Consider the following 18949-nt stretch of genomic DNA (forward strand, 5'->3'; position numbering starts at 1 on the left):
CCGGGCAAGAATACTGGGGTGGGTTGCCCTGCCCTCCTCCATGGGATCTTCCCAACCCAGGGATCAAACCCAGGTCTCCTGCACTGCAGGCAGGTTCTTTACCACTGAGCCATCAGGGAAGCCCAGTACACTGTTGGTAGGAATATAAATTAGTGCAGCTATTATATAGAAGGCAGTGTAGCGGTTCCTCAAAAATTAACGTAGAACTACCATATGATCTAGCAATTCCACTCCTGGATTTTTTATTTCATTGTTTTTAATTGAAGGATAATTGCTTTACATTGTTGCTCTGGTTTCTGCCATACAGCAGTATGAATCAGCCATAAGTATATATCTATGTCCCCTCCCTCTTGAACCTCCCTCCTACCCTACCTCCACCCCATCCCATCCCTCTAGGTTGTTACAGAGCACCAGGTTGAGCTCCCTGGGTTGTACAGCAACTTCCCACTCAGTTCAGTTCAGTCACTCAGTTGTGTTCGACTCTTTGCGACCCCATGAACCGCAGCACGCCAGGCCTCCCTGTCCATCACCAACTCCCGGAGTCCACCCAAACCCATGTCCATCGAGTTGGTGATGCCATCCAACCATCTCATCCTCTGTCATCCCCTTCTTCTGCCCTCAATCTTTCCCAGCATCAGGGTCTTTTCAAATGAGTCAGCTCTTCGTATCAGGTGGCCAAAGTATTGGAGTTTCAGCTTCAACATCAGCCCTTCCAATGAACACCCAGGACCGATCTCCTTTAGGATGGACTGCTTGGATCTCCTTGCAGTCCAAGGGACTCTCCAGAGTCTTCTCCAACACCACAGTTCAAAAGCATCAATTCTTTGGCGCTCAGCTTTCTTCGGAGAAGGCAATGGCAAGCCACTCCAGTACTCTTGCCTAGAAAATCCCATGGATGGAGGAGCCTGGTGGGCTGCAGTCCGTGGGGTCGCTAAGGGTCGGACACGACTGAGCGACTTCACTTTCACTTTTCACTTTCACACATTGGAGAAGGAAATGGCAACCCACTCCAGTGTTCTTGCCTGGAGAATCCCAGGGACGGAGGAGCCTGGTGGGCTTCCGTCTATGGGGTCGCACAGAGTCGGACACGACTGAAGTGACTTAGCAGCAGCAGCAGCAGCAGCAGCTTTCTTCATAGTCCAACTCTCACATCCATACATGACCACTGGAAAAACCGTAGCCTTGACTGCTGCTGCTCTAGACGGACATTTGTTGGCAAAGTCCTCTGCTTTTTAATATGCTGTCTAGGTTGTTTATAACTTTCCTTCCAAGGAGTAAGCATCTTTTAATTTCATGGCTGCAATCAGCATCTGCAGTGATTTTGGAGCCCAGAAATAATGTCTGACACTGTTTCCACTGTTTCTCCATCTGTTTGCCATGAAGTGACGGGATCAGATGCCATGATCTTAGTTTTCTGAATGTTGATCTTTAAGCCAACTTTTTCACTCTCCTCTTTCACTTTCATCAAGAGGCTCTTTAGTTCCTCTTCACTTTCTGCCATAAGGGTGGTGTCATCTGCATATCTGAAGTTATTGATATTTCTACCGGCAATCTTGATTCCAGCTTGTGCTTCCTCCAGCCCAGCGTTGCTCATGATGTACTCTGCATATAAGTTAAATAAGCAGGGTGACAATATACAGCCTTGACGTACTCCTTTTCCTATTTGGAACCAGTCTGTTGTTCATGTCCGGTTCTAACTGTTGCTTCCTGACCTGCATACAGGTTTCTCAAGAGGCAGGTCAGGTGGTCTGGTATGCCCATCTCTTTCAGACTAGCTAGCTGTTTTACATATGTTTTTACATACGGTAATGTGTATGTTTCAGTGCTAATCTCAATTCGTCCCACCCTCTCCTTCCCCCACTGTGTCTGCAAGTCAGTTCTCTATGTCTGTGTCTCTATTCCTGTCTTGCAAATAGGTTCATCAGTACCGTTTTTTTCGATTCCATATATTATATATATATATATTTGTTTTTCTCTTTCTGACTTCACTCTGTGTAACAGGCTCTCGGTTCATCCAGCTCATGAGAACTAACTCAGATTCATTCCTTTTTATGGCTATCACCCCTGGATTTTTAATGCATAGAAAATGAAAACACTAATTCAAAAAAATACTTGCACACCAATGTTCCTAGTAGCATTGTTTACATTGCTCAATATATGGAAGCAACCTAAAGTCTCAATAAGTGAACAGATAAGATATGGTATATATATGCAATGTATTATATCTTATATGCAATAAGATGTGATATATACATATGCAATGCCATTAAAAAGAATGAAATATTGCCATTTGCAACAACATGGATGGCCCCTAGAGGGTAATATGCTTAGTGAAAAAAGTCAGAGAAAGACAAATACTGTATGATATCACTTATATGTGGAATCTAAGTATATATTAATAAATATAATAATCTAATAATATATCTATGAGAACTAGAGTCAGAGATATAGAGAACAAACAAGTAGTAACAAATGAGGAGAGGAAAGGGAGGGAAGGACAAGGTGGTAGGGGATTAAGAGGTACAAGCTACTGTGGATAAAACAAATAAGCTATAGGAATATATTTCATAGCACAGGAAATACAGCCAATATTTTTAAACTATAAATAGGGTATAATCTATAAAATACTGAATTACTATTTCATACTTCTGAAACTGACTCATTTGAAAAGACCCTGATGCTGGGAAAGATTGAAGGCGGGAGGAAAAGGGGGCGACAGAGGATGAGATGGTTGGATGGCATCACCAACTCAATGGACATGAGTTTGAGTAAACTCTGGGAGCTGGTGATGGACAGAGAGGCCTGGCGTACCGCTGTCCATGGGGTCACAAAGAGTCAGACGCAACTGAGCAACTGAACTGAACTCCTAAAACTAATATAATATTGTAAATCATCTATACTTCAGTTTGAATAAGAAAAAAGAAAACGAGTGAGTGAACACAACAGAAAATACCTTTCTAAAGTAAGAAACTTTTAAATCAAAAAGAAACAAAGATAAACAGAATTATAGAAAAAGTGAAACATGAAAAGATAGCAGAGAATACCTGACATATGGAATAAGATTATCTGAAAAAGAAAACTAAAGCAAGGAAAAGAAATAAATGCTTAAAAGTAATATTGAGGAAACTTTCCTGGAACTAAAAAAAAAATAAATTATATTTTAAAAACCACAATACGTACCTGAGAATTTTGACCCAGAATGACCAGCAACAAAATTCACATTCTAATAAAATTACTAGAATTTTTTTTAAGAGAAGAAATGTCTTGGATACTTCAGCAAAAACAGTAGGTGGTTTGTAAAGGAAGGAAAATTAGATCACCTTCAAACTTTTTGACACCAATACTTTATACTAGAAGAAAATGGAGTAACATTTAAGATACTCGAGGGGGGAAAATGTAAGTCAAGGACATTATATCTGGTAAAAATGACTTTTAGGTATAAATGGCACAGGTATTTATCAACATGCTGGAACTCAGGAAATATTGGTTCCATAATCTCTTACTGAGAAATTTGCTAAAGAATGAACATAAGATAAGCAAAATAAGATACATTTATATCAGGGCTGGTGGTTAACATTAAATAAATAGTTACATGTAGAACTAAGACTAAATGAGATTTAAAAGGGAGGGAGTAGAGTATTAATACCTATATGCCCTGTGCTCTGATAACATAGATATAGCATAACTTTTTTTAATGAAGAAATGGGGAAAGCACATGCAAAAAAAAAATGAACTATTCTCAGCAGTTATATCCATAGCAGTATTATTGTTATTCCAATACTGTGTACTGTGAGATAATATAACAGTAATTATGAGTAATTATTCAAATTCCATCATCCTCTGTCTTTGAGGGCTAAGACTTTTAGTGTGGAAGAATACAGATGTACTTAAAAAGAATTTAAGTTAGAAACAAAATAGCCCTGTAGTCTTGAATATGAACTCATGAGGAATTTTATTTAAAAGTAAACATACACAGACACACTTTTGTTTATCCACTGAAAAGACTTAGAAATAATGAACAGCCCAGAAGCAGTAAACACACCTAGTAACTCAGTCTGTGTTCTTGAAATACCATTCCCATTCAAAGAAACCAGGATGCATTAGAGAGATAGCTAATTCCAAGTCTGGAAATAAATAAGGTTAACTTGGAACATCTTGTCATAGAAGATAGGAAAGAAGCCTTCAAAGACTACTACAGTCGTATCAAAAAGTCTCAGAAGCCAATTTGAAGATGTTTCTACAGGCCAGACAATTTGGCTTCAAAAAGGATAATTGCCAGTAGCAACGAGCACATCTAATACCCAAAACTTGGTTTCTAATACCATTCTCCAATTAAAGGAACCAAGGGCTCTTTAGAGAAATTGGTAATTCTAGTGTTGGAGCAGGGAATGTAAAAGATGAACCTGAAATATCTTGTACTATAGAAAATGAAGAAACACTGAAAAAACAAGAGCAAACAAACTATTGAGATGTTAATGTGACACAGAGCCTGCTGAAAGAACTCTCACTGGCCAAGACTGGAAGAATGTGAGCAGGAAAATAACAGTATCAGATTATAACAAAAGGTATAAAACAGGTATCCATGAGCATATAGTGATAGAAATAAATGACTAACCTGTACAGAAAAATTCAAAATAATTTGTGTGTACATACCTGTCTACACCTGTCTCAAGGAGGTGAGGCATAACTCATCACTTTGTAAGTGTAGGCTGTGTTTAGTTACTTGCTTCCAAAGACTATAATGTAGAAGAAGGGAGGAGCAGTAACTTCACAGTTGGGAACCCTACAAACACTACCTTAAATGATCCTAGTTAACATCAGCAGTAATAAGTCATGTAATAAGGTGTATAGCCTTGATTTGGTGTGATGAGGAGGGAGCCTCACTGCGTCATTCTCCTCCAAGTCATAACCCTAGTCTAATTATGAGAAAAACATCAGGCAATGCCAGGTTGAGGAACATTCTGCAAAATACCTGAGTATACCTCAAACCTGTCCAAGTCATCAAAAACTAGGAAAGGGAGAAATTGTCACAGCCAAGAGCAGACTAAGGAGACAGGGGACTAAATGTAATATGGAACATTTGATGCGATCCTGGAATCAAGAGATAAAAAAACAGGACATTAGGTGAAACCTAAGGAAATTTGAATAAAGTATGAGCTTTAGTTGTTAATTATATATGTATCAGTATTGGTTCATTAGTTAGACACACAAACCATAGTACTGGAAGATGTTAACAAAAAAGGGAAATGGGGTACAGATGTATAAGAACTCTGTACAATCACAATTTTTCTGTAAATTAAAACTATTCTAAAATTTAAAAGTTGGAACATCTTTTAGAAGTCATTGCAATTCATTGAAACCCACCAAATATGTTTAAATCCATGAGTTCATAACTGTATTTAAAAACAAAAATTGTTCAATTTCAAAGGATGGTAAGGAGCTAATTTATTGCCTTGAGAAATGGTAAATTAAAGTGAAAGAATCAGGCATTTATCTTGTCTTTTTTTCTGGGTGACTAAATAGTAGTAGATGAGGGGAAGCCTCTCTTTATAAAAGCATTCTACTTAATAAAAAAGAAATGTTAAAGTTAAGAGTATCATCTTTTTGAAACCCCAGGAAAATTAATGAATCTAGACATTGAGCATCAACAGCTGCTAACATCACAGCATATGAGACACAGATACTGTATGCCACCACCACCTATTTTCATGTGGAAGGATCAACCCTGAGTCACATCAAGCTCTGTAACCACTTGCCAATCTGCAAAAATACAGAAGAACATGTTGGACTCCATCACTACTATGTAGTCAGCAAAATCCAGATTTTTTCAGAAAGTACAGGTCAAATGCTCCAGCCTCTTCGATAACTTGTAAAGAAAGAAAGGGATTGAAGAAGAAACTTGTAAATTAAAAATATATCAAATAATTTTAAATGGGTAAAACTAACCTCAGAAACATAATGCTGTGTGAAAGAAGTCAGACACAAAAGACCACATTGATTCCATTTATGTGAAATCTTCAGAATAGGCAAATCTGTAGAGATAGAAGGTAGATTAGTGATTTCCAGGGAAGGAAGGAATGGGAATTAACTGCAGATGAGTACAAGGAATCTTTTATGGGTGATAGAAAATTTTTTTGAGACAGCAATTTTTAAATATTTATTTGGCTGTGTTGGGTCTTAATTGAAGCATTTGAGATCTAGTTCTCTGACCAGGGACAGAACCTGGGCTCCCTGCATTGGGAGCATGGAGTCTTAGCTACTGGACCACCAGGGAAGTCCTACGGTGATAGAAATTTTAAAAATTGGATTGTAGCAATGGTTGCACAACTCTGTACTAAAGATCTTTGAGTAAAAAATCAGTGTAGAAATGGACAACTCTGGTGTCTAGGGATGCACGCTTGGATGATAAACTCGAAGTTATTACTATAAAAGGTAGTATAGTGCTTACCTTTGGAGGGCGAGGATATGATTTGGATGCTCATAGGGAAGCCTTGTGGATGGGTACAAAAAATCTATTTCTTGACCCAAGAGGAGGCTATAAAGGTATAGCCTCTTTATGAAAGTTTCCGTTCCGTTCCGTCACTCAGTCGTGTCCGACTCTTTGAGACCCTGTGGACTGTAGCCTACCAGGCTTCTCTGTCCATGGGATTCTCCAGGCAAGAATACCGGAGTGGGTCACCGTTTCCTTCTCCAGGGGATCTTCCCGATGCGGGGATCGAACCCGGGTCTCCCGCATTGGAGGCAGACGCTTTAACCTCTGAGCCACCAGGGAAGCCCTTATGAAAGTTTGAATGAATGAAAGTCACTCAGTCGTGTCCAACTCTTTGCGACTCCATGGATAGTCCATGGAATTCTCCAGGCCAGAATACTGGAGTGGGTAGCCTTTCCCTTCTCCAGGGGATCTTCCCAACCCAGGGATCGAACCCAGGTCTCCCGCATTGCAGGCAGATTCTTTACCAGCTGAGCCACAAGGGAAGCCCTATGAAAGTTTAAGTTATATGTATTTTTGTGTGATTTCCAGTTATCTTTTATTTTACAATAAAAGGGTTAAATAGAACATAAGACTCTTAAGCTATTAGAAGAGATCAGGTTCCCTACATATTTCATTCTTTATCATAATGATGAGAGTATTTCTCGTGGGCAAATTCAAGGTAGCTAGGAAATGTTCCCCTTACCTCATAGCAGAAAGAAAAAGTCAGTGCAAAAGAGAAATGGAACATTTAGTTTCATTTCTTTTGTGTGTACACTGCATGACAAGTGCCATTTGGACCTCACACCCTGTTCCAAACGTGCAAAATAACACACATTCTTTTCTGGTGGGTTCAACTGCCCAGTGATATCCAGTTTTACACCCAAAGTTGTAGAACTGTAATAAAGGAAATGGAAGGAGGAGGAGCAGTCACCTATAGTCAAATCACGAATCATAAAATCAAATATTTTTTACTTTAATGTTTTTGTCAGGCAAGTGGGATAACCACTATACTACGGAAATACTTCAGCATTTTTGGTTTGCTGGGGTTTTGTTGGTCAGTTGGCATTTCTGTTTTCTATTGTGAGGGCTTAGCCATTTTAGCAAGAATTCTTTCCCAAAACAGAATTCATTTTGAGGGGCAACTTTTATGTGTTTGCCTTCTTATGAAAACATTTCAGAGAATTTTGTCTTACTGTTATTTAACATGTCACCTTTTAAGTAATATTAAGTACTGTCCCCAATTCTGCTTGTCCCAGGGTAGACAGCTTGCTATATTTTCCTTGTCTTCATGTTATGTAGTCGTGTCCAGAGTGGAGCTGGGGCCCATGACGGTCCCTCCTTTCTTCACTCCTGCTTTCTCATTTTTATGATTGGGCAGAGTTCAAAAGAGCAGCTCAGCAACAAGAAGATCAGGAGCATGAGGAGGAAGAGGATGATGAACAGGCAGTCCGCAGAGCTCGGGAGTGGGATGACTGGAAGGACACCCATCCTAGAGGCTATGGCAACCGGCAGAACATGGGTTAGCCTCCCCACAACAAGACAGGACAACAGGGGCTTACACCTTCCCCACCAAGGACAATTGTGCCGTCTCCCCCTCCCTGGTCTTCTGCTTCAGCTGTGTACAATGAAGGCAGAGATGCTTAGTCTTGCTTAGTGTTCAATAAAATGTCAAGCAATGAAGTGTGTATTTGTACCCTAAATGATAAGCCAGAAATCTTGTTTTGGCATTAATCATTCTCATCATGGTATATTTTAATTTTCTTAAGTGGAAAGAAAAGAGGACTGAGAAATGGCTCTGAATAATCAATCAATGGCTGTGTGAATTATCTTGAAAAATAAAGGTCCCTTCTATCACATGCATCTGTGCAGAAATAATGGGTATCAGCTGCTTTTTTGGGAGACTGGGGGGAAGGGGGTCAGCTGTGGGTCCCTGGGCTTATGGCAAGATCCTGGTCATCTCTCTTTGACGTGGGCCGTGAGTTACCCAGCGTCAGAGCTGCCCAGGCTAGCTGGAGCTTGCTTTCTCCTTCCTACCCTGGTACTGTGAACTAACCCAACACTTGCTTTACAGGAATGAGCACAAAAGCCAGGACTTTTCCTGTCATATGACCCTGTTTTCAGGAATTATAGCTATAAAGGAACTGACCATAATAATCCTATCTACCCAGGCTTCCTTACCTCAGCCATGGGGAAACAGATAAAGCAGTATGAGAGCCATCCTTGTGTGTGCATCTGAGACCGGGGCCTTTACTCTAGAATTATCTGAAAGCCTTAGGGTAAAGAATAGTTGAGGCTATAGCCTAACTCTTAAGCAGGCTGCTGGAAGATCATTTTGGCCCTCTTTGCCTGTTCTATGCATACCTGGCATGGTCCCAAGCAGTCAATGTGCTGTGGTGGTCATTTTGCTGGTAATAAGGTACCTGAAGGCATGCCAATAACTGGGAGTGGACAAGGGAGGATGGCACAGATTACAAGGAAAAGTACCTGCTTTCTGTAGTAAAGAGAAGACATGTCCTCAGCTCCCGAGTTGATACCCTAGAACAGCAACCATGTGTTGAAACAAATGATCTGTATAGAAAACATGCTTTTGTTCTATGTGGCTTTGGTACACTTAGATTTTCTGTTAAGAAGATGACTCAGCCTTCCTATTCTAGCTCCTGCAGTCTAGCTTAGGAGAGGGATTTGAAAAGGAGACTCAGTTCCCTTTCCTTTGCAGGGTGTTATGTGGAGTGCTGTCAGGCAATGAGTAGGAGGTTGTGTTTCATGGCAGATGACAGAAAACTACCAATAATATATTTGTAAATTGCTTAATAAAGGGTTCATGTCACCCTCACAACATAAGCTCCTGAAACTGGTGGAGCACAGATTAACTTCTCCCAGGATTTGGGAAGCAAACATTCATTTTTTAAGTTCTCTTCCAATTATTGCCAGGCTGCCTCTAGCAATGGCCTATTTCCTGACCTCCAAACTCCACCCTGAGCTCATTCCCCAAATGGGCCAGGTTAGGGTTTTCCCCTTGGTCCGAGTCTATTTAAAGATGGTCTTTTAGAAGATCAGCTTGATTAAGCCCCCTGACATTCTGATATCTAAGAGGCAAACTAGACAAGGTGGATTTGAATCCTGGCTTTAAAAGTTGAAAGCTGTGTGATCTTGAGCAATACAATCTCTGAACTGCTCCTCTGTTTTCTTTACATTTGCAGGTGAGCTGTTTCATGGGATTGTTGTAAGAGTTCAATGTATAACAGACTGAAGTGTTTTCATCTGAGCCCAGTGACTACAGTCTGTTCACTAGAAAGGGAAAAGAAATGGACAGATAAATATGGGAAACTCTGTTCTGTGCCAGGCACTGGAGCCAGTACTTTCACATACTATTAACACTCACAATGACCCTGCAAAATAGGTGGTATTGTCCCCATTTTACAGGTGAGAAAACAAGCCCAGAGAAGCTGAATGATCTCTTCAAGTTCACATAAGTAAGAAGCTCTGCTGCAATCATTTTCCAGGTGCTTCCCAATTGCTTGTGCTTTTGTTATGCATCTTAAAAGGGCTTAAAAAGGGAGCAGCTTTAAAAATCCAAGCCCAAACCACCACTTACACGTTATTGGAGCTCTAGAAATTCCTTTTTAGCTGACTTACCAAACAAAAGGTTATGCCAGCCTGCCTCCCCCCTGCCATTTCCCCCTCAGATGGAGGATAAGAAGACAGAGGCGGTGAGCAAACTCATCTTCCTCCATTTTCCTCCGCAGTAGTCCATTCCTGCCAACCAGGCTGCCAAAAACAAACAAAAAAGAACCACCTTCTCACCAGAACAGGGTGTTTCAGAGTTGGGTTTGGTGCACTCCGGGAAGCCAGGACTCAAAGCATTCCACAGATATTAATAATAGTAGTTTGCACTATGCTTATTTCATGTACGCTGCTTATTTCATTCTCACAGTCTGTCGGGCAGGAGATGATGCCTTCATTTTACAGGGAAGGAAACCGGCTTGGGGAAATGCAGTGAATACTTAGTTCAGTAACACAGCTAAACAAATACATGGACTGTGCAAACATCAGTGCAGTCAAAGTATTTGCCCTTTGTAGCTCTCACGTGGAGGACAATTATTTAGAAAAGGTGAATACTGAGCACTATTTCTTCTAATGCCATTATGTGGTGATTTATCCTTTCCACTCATTCTTTTCAACACCCCTGTAAGAAAGACAGGGCAGGGGACTGAGTGAGCAGATTCCAAGCTCAAGAAATATGAGTTGAGTGTTCTGAGTTAGAACACTATCCTCTGGGCTCTGCTGCTCCCTAGCCAGGTGACCCAGGTCACCAGAGTCACTGCTGTCATTTAAAACAACATGTAAATGATAAAGCTTTTGAAACTTAATCCACCTCTCTGTGTCATCTGAAAGCCAAAATCCTCCTCTGCTTACTGTGGGCCTCCAGTTTGCTCATCAGCACAATAGACACAGTTCCACCTGGTTCTGTCGGACACCCAGGACAGCACTGTGACCACTGCCTCCTTGCAAAACAGCTTCTTCCAACACCTGCACGTTGTTTCCTCACATCACTTTTCACCCATTCATCCAAGATACAGTTTAACCTCGGCTCAGTTCCCTCACACTCCGTAGAAAGGAGATGTGGGTTTTGTCAGATGCTAACAGTATCTGTCCTACTTACCTCACAGGCCAGAATGAGGAGGTAATGAAATCAAATATGGAAAAGCACTTTGAACAATTATAAAACATGGCACAATTATTTGTAAGTTTGGAAGCCAGAGGAGGGGAAGTATTTTTTTTATTCAGTGTTTCACAGCTATAACCCCTATGCCCCCATGGCTTTGGGGTTCCCCAGGTGGCTCAGTGGTAAAGAAGTAAAGTGAAGTGAAGTAAAATTCACTCAGTCGTGTCCAACTCTTTGTGACCCAATGAAATATAAGCCCATGAGGTTCTTCAGGCCAGAATTCTGGACTGAGTAGACTTTCCCATCTCCAGGGGATCTTTCCAACCCAGGGATAGAACCCAGGTCTCCCACATTGCAGACAGATTCTTTACCAGCTGAACCACAAGGGAAGCCTGCGAATTCAGAAGCCACAAGAGATGCAGGTTCGATCCCTGGGTCGGGAAGATCCCCTGGAGGAGGAAATGGCAACCCACTCCAGTATTCTTGCCTGGGAAATCCCATGGATGGAGGAGCCTTGTGGGCTATGGTCCATGGGGCCACAAAGAGTTGGACATGACTGAGCGATAGAGCACACATATATCACAACCAGCGAAAAGGTTTGTGACATGCTTTTCTTTGTGTACTGGAGATGACCAGCATAGAAAGAATTGTTACATGCACTGGAAATTGAGAACCGGTTTTTACTTATCTGCCCACCAGGTCACCCTTGACAAATGTATGTGAAAGCATGGAAAACAAAGTCTTAATTTCAGTTTCTTGTTCCAACTGGCAACAAATCCCTCCAAGAGAGTCCAACACGGCAATGATTTAGGCTAGCCTATTCCTGTGTGGGAGCACGAATGAAGAGCTGCCATGTATTGAGTACCTACTGTATACAAGGAGTTAATACAACAAAAGCCCATGGTAGATCATATTATTGCCTCAATTTGTAAACGAGGAACTTGAAGCTCAGAGAAGGGATTTCTCAAAGATCGCTTGGTCCTCAGGGTTGAGCTGGGCCTGGATTCCAGGTGGGCCTGACTCCACGCCACATCCTTCCAGTCCACCATGCTCGCTAGGAAGTACAAAGCAGGGGAGACATATGAAGGTGGGTGAGACACCCTGCTCTGGGGATAGCGACTCCCCTCCTCTCTCTAAATTTTGAGCAACAATTCCATCAGTTTTGCCTGCCAGGCCTTTCAAGGGCACATCTGAGACCTGCACACCAAGGGAACATCCCTGACTCATAAATCTCCCCTTCCTGGGGCCCCACATCCCTCAGATGTAGAATGTGTAGAATATCCCTGCTCCTGTATGGCCCCTGTAGAATATTCCTGCTCCCAAGATCAGGCCCACCTGCTCTCCCCTCCCAGCCCTAATTGATGTTGGTACAAGTACATCTTTCAAACCCTCTGTTCCACCCTCTCACCTAGGGGTTCCTACATATTTTCTAAGCCAGTCCAAGCACCCCTTCTTGATCTACCAGGCCCTCCTGGACAACTGAGACCAGTCCCAGGCCATGAGCACATGAGACTTTTCAGCCAGGGGCTGAGAGGGAAGATTTCTGCCTGAATTCTGAGGCCCTTCCACACTCAGCGACAGATACCACGTCTGCTATCCTGCTGCCCTTGTCCTGGGCTCAGAGACATTGAGAGATTGGCAGAAAGGCTCGTCACCAGCTTTATGGAATCTTTTCCTTTCTTTGTCTACCTTCTGCCTAGGTGAGCTCACCCCGCCTCCACCCTCCATGACTGACCACATGTGTGCTGATGGCCCTGATCTTTCTGCTGAGCTCCCTGACCTATATCCTATCATCTACCACACAGTGCCTCTTGATGAACAAAAATGCAAATTCAACAGCCTGGGGATGAACTCATCCCACTCCTCACTCCCCACCCTTCTGGCTCCAGTAGAGCTTCTTAGGGCCCCTTCGCCTATTTAGTTCTCTTCCTGAGAAGCTCGGCACTGTGTCTGGCCTTCTCCCCCTGACAAAGCCGGCATTCAGTGTCTGCAGAATGAATTGCTGAATGAACGAATCCCATCATGAATCATGCTTCTTTGTCAAGCAGATTCACCATAATGCAACCTCTTTCTTTTCATATTCAAACAACTTTCCATAAAAGAAAACCTAGTATCCCTTCACCTTAAAGCAGCAATCATTTCTCTCTCAGACCTCCTTTCATCCTATCACTGAAGGGACCACATTTTCACAAAGTATAACCAGTAGAGAGGTCTGCTTTATACTCGACTTTGAAATCTTAGTGTATCATATACTATAGAGTCTGCCTTATAATAATTTTAATGACTGCTGATTAGAAGATTGCTATATAATAGCTTACTTAGCCAGGCCCAGATTTTGAACATTTGGATTGTTTCCAGGTTTCTACTGCTGTTTCCTTTATTCATTTAACAAAGCAAATTACCTTATTTGCTTGGATTCGCACAAAATATCTCTGGAGGAGGGATGTGGGGTTGTTAGAGGCCAGGAGTGGGAAGGAGACTTTTCATTGAATTTCTCTATAGGCCCTTTTAAATTTTGAATCGTGTGAATATGCTGATAATCCAAGATATATATGCCCAAAACTTACTGTACATGGAGCATCCCACTAGAAGCTTGATATAGCAGTGGCATCTACACTAACTTCCTAATATATGATCTCCCAAAAATATGTATAATGTACCTTGGGAATCCAGAGGAGAGAACAGGGTGGAGAATTTCAGACAATGACATTTTCACTGAACCTTGAAGCATGGGTAAGAGTTAGTCAGGCTGATAAATAGACCACCATGGGCAAAGGCCCAGAATAGCAAAGGGCACTTCCTGGTTGGGAAAAAGAGACTGTATCCAGTGTGCTGTGAAAGTTATGGGAAATGAGTCTTTCAAGGAGGGCAGAAACAAGTGTAGAAAGAGCTCTGGAGGTCAGGCTCTGGGGTTCGAACTTGATCCCAAAGGCCATGGGAGCCTTTGGAAGGTTGGAAACAGGGCAGAGGGTAAGAGCTGTGTTTGACAGCAATCCTCTGGTAGCAAAGGACCAAAGGAAAGGAGAGCAGCAGGGAGCAGCCTGCTGAAGTCCAGGAGACAGTGACCAAGGCCTGATCTAGGAGACCAGCTGTCCCAGTGAGCCTTTGTCTTAGCCCCGAAAGTCCTGCGTCCTGGGCAACCCCTCAGTCTCTCGCAAATAGACATGTTAAGTCATTCTAGCCTGAATCAAGGCACTAGATACTGCATTCTTCACAGCCTGCCTGCTCTGAGAATTGATCTCATAACTTCCAAGAGATTTTGAAATACCAGTCTCTGCCCCCTCGGTCCCCTTCTCCAGCCACTACTCTTGGGTTCATTTACTTTCAGTAGGTTCTTTCTGGGCTTCCCAGGTGGCTCAGATGGTAAAGGATCTACCCACAGTGCAGGAGACCCAGGTTTGATTCCTGGGTCAGGAAGATCCCTGGAGAAGGGAATGGCAACCCACTCCAGTATTCTTGCCCGGAGAATCCTATGGACAGAGGAGCCTGGTGGGCTATAGTCCATGGGACCAGGAGGAGTTGGACACAACTGAGTGACTAACACACATACAGGTTCTTTCTAGAGCAGCTGATCTCCAGACATAAAGTGATTTATAAGGAAAACATCCCCACTCACCAAAGTCCAGTCTTCTCTCTTTCTGTTCCCCTCCACAAACCTGAGGCTCCCACCAAATGAAAGTAGTCCCTGTGCCAAAGCAAACCTGCAGACTTCTGGGTCCCCCAGGCCACCTCAAGCCAGATCATGCTCCCTGCTTCTCTGCTTGTCAGAGCCCATTGCAAATGCCACTTCCCCATAGCTGAATACAGTACCATGAAGCAGCTCCTGGGTGTCACGCACTGAGAACTTCTCAAACATTATCACTAGTCCTCACAGCAAATAAATATGATTAGTCCCTTTTTCCAGAGGAGGAAACCGAGACTCAGAGAGGGGAAATGTCTTGGCCAGTGTCACACAGCTACTAGCCTTCCCCTCTGTCTTCTTCATAATTCTCTGATGGCCCTAATCCTTGTATTGATGATGTGTGCATTTCTCTCACACCCTGTCAGCCCCATGACCCACCAGACACACAACTGTCAACCTAGAACAATTCCACTCTTGTAGTAGAACCCCAATAAAAAGATGGTGAAAGAAGGGACTATGTATCAATATGTCCCTTGTGTAGTACCTAACACAATGCCTGGTATTAGATAGGATCTCCTATTCAGCAAAGAAAAAGCAAGAGAATTCCAGAAAAACATCTATTTCAGGTTCATTGACTACACTAAATGAAGTTTGACTGTGTGGATCACAAAAAATGTGGAAAACTCTTCAAGAGATGGGAATACCATATCACCTTACCTGTCTCCTAAGAAACCTGTATGCAGGTCAAGAAGCAACAGTTAGAACTGGACGTGGAACAATAGACTGGCTTAAAACTGGGAAAGGAATATGTCAGTGCTGTATATTATCACCCTGCTTATTTAACTTATATGGAAGTACATCGTGCAAAATGCTGGGCTGGATGAATCACAAGCTGAAATCAGGAGAAATATCAACAACCTCAGATATGCAGATGATACCACTCTAGTGGCAGAAAGCAAAGAGGAACTAAAGAGCCTCTTTTTTTTGTAATAAGAATTTTATGAAGTCTTTATGAAATCAAAATACTCATCACCAGATATTTTTGTAAAATTTTCATCATGAAAAACAATAACCAAAGTAAACACATATTACAATGCAGAAATAATTGCAATGATACTGAGAATAGAAGAATAAAAAAATTATAAATACTGTACTCAAAGATATGTACAAAGCTATCACATCCATAAAATAAAAATTATAGAAAATGCAGAACCAAAGTTGTTCAAAATTTTAAAATAATAATAGAAATATAAAAACCAGTAAATGTTTTGGAAGTTGACATAAAGAGTCTCTTGATGAGGGTAAAAGAGGAGAATGAAAAAGCTGGCTTAAAGTTCAACATCAAAAAACTAAGATCACGGCATCCAGTCATGGCAAATAGATGGGGAAACAATGGAAACAGTGACAGACTTTATTTTGGGGGGCTCCAAAATCACTGCAGATGGTGACTGCAGCCACGAAATTAAAAATGCTTGCTCTTCAGAAGGAAAGCTATGACAAACCTAGACATCGTATGTAAAAGCAGAGATATCACATGGTGACATAGGTCCATATAGTCAAAGCTATGGTTTTTCCAGTAGTCAGAGATGTGAGAGTTGGACCGTAAAGCCTGAGCACTGAAGAATTGATGCTTTCGAACTGTGGTGCTAGAGAAGACTCTTGAGAGTCCTTTGGACTGCAAAGAGATCAAGCCGGTCAATCCTAAAGGAAATCAATCCTGAATATTCATTGGAAGGACTGATGCTGAAGCTAAAGCTCTAATATTTTGGCCACCTGATGCAAGGAGCCAAATCATTGGAACAGACCCTGATAATGGGAAAGATTGAGGGCAGGAGGAGAAGGGGACGACAAAGGATGAGATGGTTGGATGGTATCATGGACATGAGTTTGAGCAAACTCCAGGAGATGGTGGAGGACAGGGAAGCTTGGTGTACTGCAGTCCATGGGGTCACAAAGAGTCAGACTGACTGAGTGACTGAACAACAATTCTGATATTGCTGAAATTGCAGTACTGTACCAAATAAGGGCATGACTGAAGGGGAACAATCAGAAGAGATCCTGTTATGGCAAAACCTCAGCTGTCCAAAGCTTTCTAGAAATGAGTCATTCTGAAGGCTGGGGGTGAACCTTCAGAAATCAAGAAGAAGAATCCTAGAGCTGTTACTTTTTTCTCAGAGATTCCCTGGCTTCCACTCCCCTCTTCTGAGCTACCTGGTCCCCTTGAATTTCTTTTCCTTCCAGTCTGCTTTGTTTTTCTGTTGGTCCTGAAAAGCTTCTTAGCTTCTGGTTTGGCAAGCTAACTGCAGTCTTTGCTGGACTACCCCTCCCCATGCCTTTTTTGCCCTTTCTCCTCACCGCAACAACCCCATCACCACTGGTTCCACAGAGCCTTCCCTGCCCTCCTCAGGCTGGTGGATGCTTCCCTCACCTGCATTTGCACACCCCACAGCACCCCATATGTATGTCTGTGATTACGCCCGCCTCACATGCTGGACTGTGTGTTTCTTGATGGTTAGAATCATATCAGCCCTAAATGTTTATGAATGAAATTTATAGGCCATTTTGTGCTTCTCAGCTGCCTCTCCTTTGCTTACTCCAAGACAGCTAAGGCTTTGCTTGATGGTTGGTTGGATCGTCATTGGGAAATAGTGAGTGCTTGTTTTTCAGGATTTGTCACTCACCTACTTCTCTTCTTCCTGCTTTTACTACATTCACTGGTGTTTGTGTTGCGCTTATCCATTTGGCTCAGGAAGGTTCCAGCTCAGACATTATGCTCTTTGTTTTGTGGGGGAAAGGGTTGGCCAATCAAGGTCATGGCCCAGCCCTGCCAGTCCATCTTGCCTAGGAAGCCAAGAGACCAGACCTCATTATTTGTTCCACAAGTGTTTACTTGAATGCCTACACAGTACCAAGCCCTGAGCCAGACATTAGAGAGACAGAGATGAAAATCATGTGTCCTTGCCCTGCCTCTAGCACCCCATGTGAGCCTTTTCTAGGTCTCTTTCATTGGCCCATCTGAAAGTAAAGTGGGGTAGAGACCTGATTTGTAAGCAGCCTTATCTGTCAACATTGGGAACTCATCTATACAGGTTGCTCTCACCTTCCCCACATCTGTGCTTTCCCCCAGAAGAGCCCAGGCCCGCGTTGTACCACACTCCCTCCTCCCCTACAAATTCTGAGCAGATGTGCTCTAGTACATCTCACTCTGTATGTGACCAAGTATCAATAGCCCCAAGAAGCAGCTTGAGAACCCCAGGTAGACAGAGAGGAGAAAAAGAATGAGAAAGAGGAGGAGGGGTATAGAGGGTACATTGGGGTACATGGCCATAGAGGGTACATTGGGAAAGGCCAGTGCATCACACAGTGCGTCAAAGACATTCCCTAAGCCCAACTCTGAAGACTGATATTAGTCAGTCTAATCGAGGACCCCAAACCAGAGTGGGATGTGGGGAAGGAGACACAGTTCCACTAACCTTTCTGGACAAGGCTAAGGAATTAACATTTCCTTGCACTAGTAGGACACTTGATACTATCTTTGTATTTGGTATTCCTAGCAACCTTTTTGATTACATTCAGAGATATTTTTGAGAGCCTACATTCAAAGATATTTTTGACAGCCTACATTCAAAGCCTCCTGTTGAGAATTACTGGCCTTTTCCAGTAGGACACTTATCACAAATTCAAGTGTATAGACAGTTACATGATTTTTTAATGTGTTTTCTCCACTAGACTATGAGTTCAATAAAGGCAGGAATGATGCCCATCTTCTTCCACACTGAATCCTCAACACATAGAACAGCACCTGGCAAACAATAATCACTTAAGTTACCAAAAAAATGATCCACGGGTCTGTGATCTGGAGATAATCTTTAATTCTGCAAAGGCTAGTGCACAGAACTAACCCTTTTAGCCTGAAACATAATAGATATTTAATAGACATTAATTTAATGAGAATAACAGGAAACATAATAGTACTTACCGTGTGCCAGGCCCTGTGCTAAGTGCTTTACATTCACTCACTCAATCCTCAGAACAACCTGACGAAGTAGGTACTATTACCATCCCCATTTTACAGGTGGGGAAACTGAAGCACAGAGGTTCGCCAACTTGGAAGAGCTGAGACCTGAACGCCAACAATCTGACTCTAAAGTCCATGCCCTTAACTGCTGGGTTGCCTTCCAACAACAGA

The 18949-nt window shown here is 42.3% G+C and overlaps 1 protein-coding gene across 1 annotated transcript in view; it reads left to right on the forward strand.

The window, feature by feature from the left end:
- Nucleotides 1-8332, forward strand: part of IGBP1 (immunoglobulin binding protein 1) — a 44879-nt gene extending 36547 nt beyond the window's left edge. Inside the window, exon 6 of the mRNA XM_055437892.2 lies at nucleotides 7851-8332. Coding sequence (XP_055293867.2) covers nucleotides 7851-7996 — 146 coding nt within the window. The 3' untranslated portion in view covers nucleotides 7997-8332. The remainder of the gene's footprint in view (nucleotides 1-7850) is intronic.
- Nucleotides 8333-18949: the final 10617 nt, after the last annotated feature.

This window comes from Moschus berezovskii, chromosome X, assembly GCF_049115385.1.
Source record: "Moschus berezovskii isolate FMDL1 chromosome X, NW_MosBer_1.0, whole genome shotgun sequence".
In the NCBI taxonomy this organism is placed as follows: Eukaryota; Metazoa; Chordata; class Mammalia; order Artiodactyla; family Moschidae; genus Moschus; species Moschus berezovskii.